This window comes from Elephantulus edwardii, unplaced genomic scaffold, assembly GCF_000299155.1.
Source record: "Elephantulus edwardii isolate Elephantulus edwardi_28Jun2011 unplaced genomic scaffold, EleEdw1.0 scaffold00308, whole genome shotgun sequence".
Classification (NCBI taxonomy): domain Eukaryota; kingdom Metazoa; phylum Chordata; class Mammalia; order Macroscelidea; family Macroscelididae; genus Elephantulus; species Elephantulus edwardii.
Genome location: NW_006400058.1, coordinates 2,455,660 through 2,461,365, shown reverse-complemented (window position 1 = coordinate 2,461,365; position 5,706 = coordinate 2,455,660). Strand labels below are relative to the sequence as shown.

Sequence of the window (5,706 nt, the reverse complement as noted above, 5' to 3'; positions counted from 1 at the left end):
TGATTCAGTGACTGGGATAATTGGGATGGGAGTGTCAGAGACAGTGCGACTGGCACAGGACAGAGCGGAGTTTAGGGCTGTTGTACATAGGGTCGCTATGAGTTGCAGGCGACTCGACGACACATAACAACAACAACAACAACATTTAAACCCTCACAGGTCACTCATTCCTTCCCCTCAATTCATGCATGCCCTTTACTTGGAATGCCTAATTCCTTTTTTCTCTTCAGTTCCAAAGCCCTTATCCAACATTGTTCAAGCAATGTTGTGAAGCAAAGGTGTGAACAGGAAGAAATTTATGAGCACTCCCCGACCCTGGTGAGATTTCAACATCTCTAGGAGGGTCATTTTCAGGTGGAGGGGGTGGAGCATAGTGGTTAAGAATATGAACTCTGGGGCTGGGGGTCGGCGGGAGAAGAGTATGACTTCTAGAGTCAGGCTAGCCAGATTTAAATTTTGCCCATACCATTGTGGACAAGTGATTTTTTGTACCACAGCCAATGCATTTAAAGCTATGAACAGCTCAGAATAGCTCTTGGTAAAGAGCATGTGCCATGGGTATGTGTATAATTCCTGATCTCCGTTATCATCAATTTTAGTTGGGGAACAAAGTTCAGTAGATTCAGTAAGACACACCTGTAAGGCATATTCGGATCTGGGGCTGCCAGTTCACAAGTTTGGTATTGCCTCACAAAGTTATGGCCCAGAGAGGTTATTAGACTTGCCTGAGGCCATAGACTGAAGACAAGAGTCCTAGTCTGTTCAAGAAGGCATGGCATCTTGGTATCCCCTCCTCCTCTTACCTGTGCTCGCATTGCTCCCAATACTGTTGATGGTTGGTGGCACGGAGCTGGGTGGGTGGAAGGACACATGTCCATTTTCCCGGGGCAGTTTCTCCTGCCAGCCTGGTCCTGTCTCCCCAGGACCCAGCTCTGCAGGGCCCCCCCACTCATCTGAGCCCTGGTGTGAGTGATAGGCAGGTTCTGGTCGGGTTCGGAAGCCACTAGCTAGCCTCTCTTCCAGGTGGCTTAGCCAGAGTGCTAGTGCGTTGCGGTCCTCCAGTGTGGTGGCTGGGTGGATGAGGGCATAAGAGAGCAACTGGCGGCTCTCCTCAATGAAGGCATTGCTCTCGATTGAGTAGGCCAGGACTTTCTGCAGTAGCCTCATGTACTCTGTCTTGGCCTCCGTATTGCCTGGCTGGAGCAAGGGCAGGTGGGAAAGTAGGAGGGACACCACTTTCTCTTTGGACTCCTGCTGCCACTGGCTGACGATGGCTGCAGAAGGAATGAGAGAAGATGTCAGGAAAATAGGTGGGCAACAGCTATAAACCTCTAAGAGATAGCTATATGCTCATGCAAACTCCATCTTCTCCTTTCATGACCCCTGGTCTTGTGATTCTTTGTTGTTATTAGGTGATGTCAAGGATGACTAATAGCAATTCTATGAACAACAGATCTGAACCCTGTCTTGTGCTGTGACTCTTGGTTGTTGTTGTGTGCCCTCGAGTTGGAACCAACCCATAATTAATGCTCAAGTGCGTTTTCAGAAACAGTAAACCACACAGGAGGAGAATGTTCATCTTCTGGTGAAGCAGCTGGTAGATTTGAACTGCATGCCTTTAGGCTTGTAGCACAGTTTCTTACCACACGGCTCCCTCCTATGACTCTTTGTCATTGTTGTTGAGTACCGCTGTGTCAGAAATGACCCATAACTGAACCTCCAGTGGACTGTCAGAGGTACTACTTCACAGGGGAGGAGAATGCCCATTTTTCTCCTGCACAGAAGCAGGGAGATTTGAACCACATACCTCTGCATTGGTAGCCTAGTGGCAAGAAGCTGTGCTGTATTCCCGAAGGCATGAGGTTTGAGGCGACCAGCTGCACTGTGGAAGAATGCACAATCTCCTTCTGTGTGAATAGTGCCTCTGAGAACTCACCACAAAGTCAGCTATCAGTCAGTTCCAACTCTATGGTACACAAAAACACCCACTACCTCTGCGTTGGCAGCACATTTCTTTATCACTAAGCCTCCAGAGCTCTCTGTGACTCTTTTTTGCTGCTGGTGTGTACCATCAAGTCAGAAATGATCCATAGTTGACCCTTTACCAGGTTTTCAGAGGGCAGTTAATCCATGAGAGAATGCCCATCATCCAATGGAGCAGCTAGTGGATTTGAACTGCATGTCTTCGGGACTGCAGTGAAGCTTCTTGACACTAGGCAAGAAGTTCTCTATATGTGACTAGGTAGAGTTCTCTGTATGTGACTCTTCAGCTCCCCCTATATCTCAAGACGCAGTCAAACATATACTCACTTTTGCCTTCAGAGTAATTTCTCTTGATTCTACTTCTTGTGCTCTCAGAAACCTGCTTTGGCTCCCAAACAGCCAACCTGCTGTCCTGGAATCTGAGTTCCTCCAGCTGCCTACAGACCTGTGACTGTAGCACTATTTCTCTTTTTATCTTCATGGCCTAGGAAAGCAGTGGACTATAGTCATTAAGAGTCTGGTTGCTTATTTTTTTGCCTTGGTGCTTCCCTCCAAGCAAGATGGGTCACCAGCAGCTCTACTGGAGTCACCTGCGAAAAGTCGGCCAAGGTTCCCACTCTTGCCGGGTGTGCTCAAACCGACACTAACTGATCCGGAAATGCGGACTGAATATGTGCCACCAGTGTTTCCGTCAGTATGCCAAGGATACTGGCTTTATCAAATTGGACTAGATGATCTTCCTTGAACGGCCTAAGAAACAAGATCAACACTTTGTACATAAAATTTCAGTTGCGATAATGTGAGGGGAAAGAAAAAATAGTCTGGTTGTTGGAGTAAGCTGGTTCAGACTCCCCAATTTAGTAGCCAATCACTGATTTTCTCATTTGTAAAACCTTGGAGATAATTTCAATATCCAAAACAGTGCTGTTCAATGAGCTAATTAAATTCAATGAACTAATTAAAACGGCTTAGCATATACAGCATAGTTAATAAATGGTCACTGTTGTTTTTAAGATGGTCTCTCTACCTTTAGATCCGTCTTACATATCCAAATGGATTTATCTTTCTAAATTATCAGGAAATCATGTTCCTGAATAGGGTTTACAAGGCAACCCAGCATCAAATGGATCAAATCCAAATAATTCTTGCCCAAAATCATCTTCATTTCCATGGCACTTTTCACTTCCTGCTCCTCCAGATAAAAACTCAGCTCAGGAAATCCCCATCTTCCCTGGAGTTCTCTATTTGCCACATTCATTCCAGCATCCATACTCAAGCCTGAGAGACTCAAAGCTTTAGCCTGAACAGTCTCCGTCTCCTTATTTAAGTTCTATTAGGACTGCCTAAATCTAGGAAGCCTCCTCTATCTATCCTGTGCCGTGGAATTCTGGTAAACTTTCCTTCCTATTCTATGGATAGGAGTTCAAATTTCCTTCTTGCCAGAAGAGAGCTGTCCAAGAGAGCTGGTTTTGAGAAAAAACTTGTTATAAAAGTCTGACTAAACAGTTCAGAGACCTTGTTAAACTTCCATGACAAGCTTAATGGAGTGGAAGATTTAAGACAATGTTGATGGGATACAGGAGAGTGTTTAAAAAAAATCAACATTTAGAAAAAGTGATTATGGGTTGGGACCAAATCTGTCTTTGTTACTAATACTTCACAGGGGAGTTCTGAGAGATATGCTGTTAGTAAAGTCCTGGGAAGGAGTAAGGAGATGATTTTAATTGTACAAAACTGAGACCTCAAACAGATGAATGATGAAAAAGAACATGCAGATATGTAGCTTATACCCTTCCTTTACTACATAATGATCATGTGTTCAGGGAATGTGATCATGCCATTGAGCTCTATTCTCTTCACCTGTGCAACTGGGCTCCTATTATTCTATTTGACTAGAAGCTAAGGGGAACCACAAGGTCAAACAAAGTATGGCACAAAGAAACCCTTCATTAGACATTAGCTGCTATTACTATCATTACAATGATAATATTCTTATTTTGGCTTCTTCCTTTCAAATATACACTAGTTAACCTCCCAGACTAGTAAACTGAGAATCTGGGAATGAGGACATAGAAAAGAGAGTCTCAAAGTTTGGGTACCTGGGCTTTGTGCAAGTAACCTACTTGTTCCCAATGTCTGTCTAGCTGCAAGTCAAGACACTTTGCATGAAAACTTGAGGATGCCCCTCTGTACCTCTTTCCTTTAATAACTTGTTTAAGTCTGTGTTCTGGAAACCTGTTCTTAAATCTGTAGCCCCTGTGAAAGTGAACTGCATGAAACTTCCAACTTTTGTTTGTATAAATTGAACATTTTCTTGGCCTAGGCCTCTTTAACCTTTCTTTCCTTTTTTTAAATTTTATTTTATTATTTTTTGTGTGTACCGTCAAATTGGATCTGACTGGTACAGGAGGAGATTTTCCCCTCCGTTTCCAGCAGAGCATCTGGTGGATTTGAATGGTGTACCTCTGGGACTACAATGCAGCTTCTTGCCACTAGGCCACCAGAGCTCCCTTCTTTAAGCTTTCTTAGAGAAACTTTGTTACACTGCCCAGAAAGTCACTAATTTATTCAACATCAACTAATACTATACACAAAGCACTTGTCAAAATTAACAGTAATATTACTACAATCAAAGGTAACCATTTGAATAGTAACATACCACACTCACTGAGCATTAGCCATATTCTAGATATTTTGCTAAGAACATCACTGCTTTCAGCCTCACTTCAATCTTGTTTTCGGCATTCTCATCTTGCAGATGAGAAAACAGATTTAGGAAGGTGAAGACATTTTTCCAAAAAGATAAAGCTAATAAAATCAAACTGTTCTCCAGTAGCGTAGTGGGTAAAGGGGAGCTGGGCTTGCTAACCCAAATATGGTTCAAATCCATCAGCTGCTCTGTGGGAGAAAAATGGGCTATCTCCTCCCATGGGATGGCTTACTGCCTCTGAAAACCCCCTAGAGGGTCAGCTATGAGTTAATTCCAACTCAATGGTACCTAACAACAAGTAAAGTCAAAACTCAAGTCAGCCTTCCTAAGGGAAAATTTTAATCACCTCACTCTACCACCCCTCCAATGCAAAGTCCTACCTTCTTTGTACTGCCCCTGACTTTGTAGAGTCCCTTCAATATTTGCTACTGAAGGTAGGAAACCTTACCCCTTTCTTTTTCTTCATTTGATATAACTTTTCACGACTTCCCTCGACATTTAAAGATCTAAGGTGAGCCAGATCTTTCTAAAATCAGGGATCCTTTGTCTTATCTGTTCTCTGACCTCCATCTGACTGGATCACATGGAAAGCCCTCCCAGTAACATTCTGCACTGACAATTTATAAATTTTCAGTTTTTGATGAAAAAGAAAACACCTGCGCATGTACAATCACACACTTACAAATACGTAGGAAGAGATTTGCACCCTAGTTCATAGAGTTGCTTGAGCATCAATACTTCCTGCTCTGTAAAATAGTTATTATAAAACTGCTGAGATGAAGCATAAAGCAATTGACAAAGATTCTGCCCACAAGCAGCTTTGAGTTCAGTGACTGCTGTTTTTCTTCCTCCTCCATCTCCAGAAGAGCCACCCATTCCTTCATCCCTACCCTGGAGGTCTCAAACACTATTAATTCAGGCTGAGGAGGCTCAATGTCAAGAAGACAAAGATTCTCACCACTGGGCCAATTGGCAGCATCAGGATGGATGGTGAAGAGATTGAGATTGTTCAC

The 5,706-nt window shown here is 43.4% G+C and overlaps 1 protein-coding gene across 1 annotated transcript in view; it reads right to left on the bottom strand.

Moving 5' to 3' along the window:
• The window catches only part of SAMD4B (sterile alpha motif domain containing 4B), a 24,332-nt gene that overhangs the window by 13,047 nt on the left and 5,579 nt on the right, over positions 1-5,706 (bottom strand). The window contains exon 2 of the mRNA XM_006901084.1: positions 804-1,274. Within this exon, the coding sequence (XP_006901146.1) occupies positions 804-1,274 (471 nt within the window). The remainder of the gene's footprint in view (positions 1-803; positions 1,275-5,706) is intronic.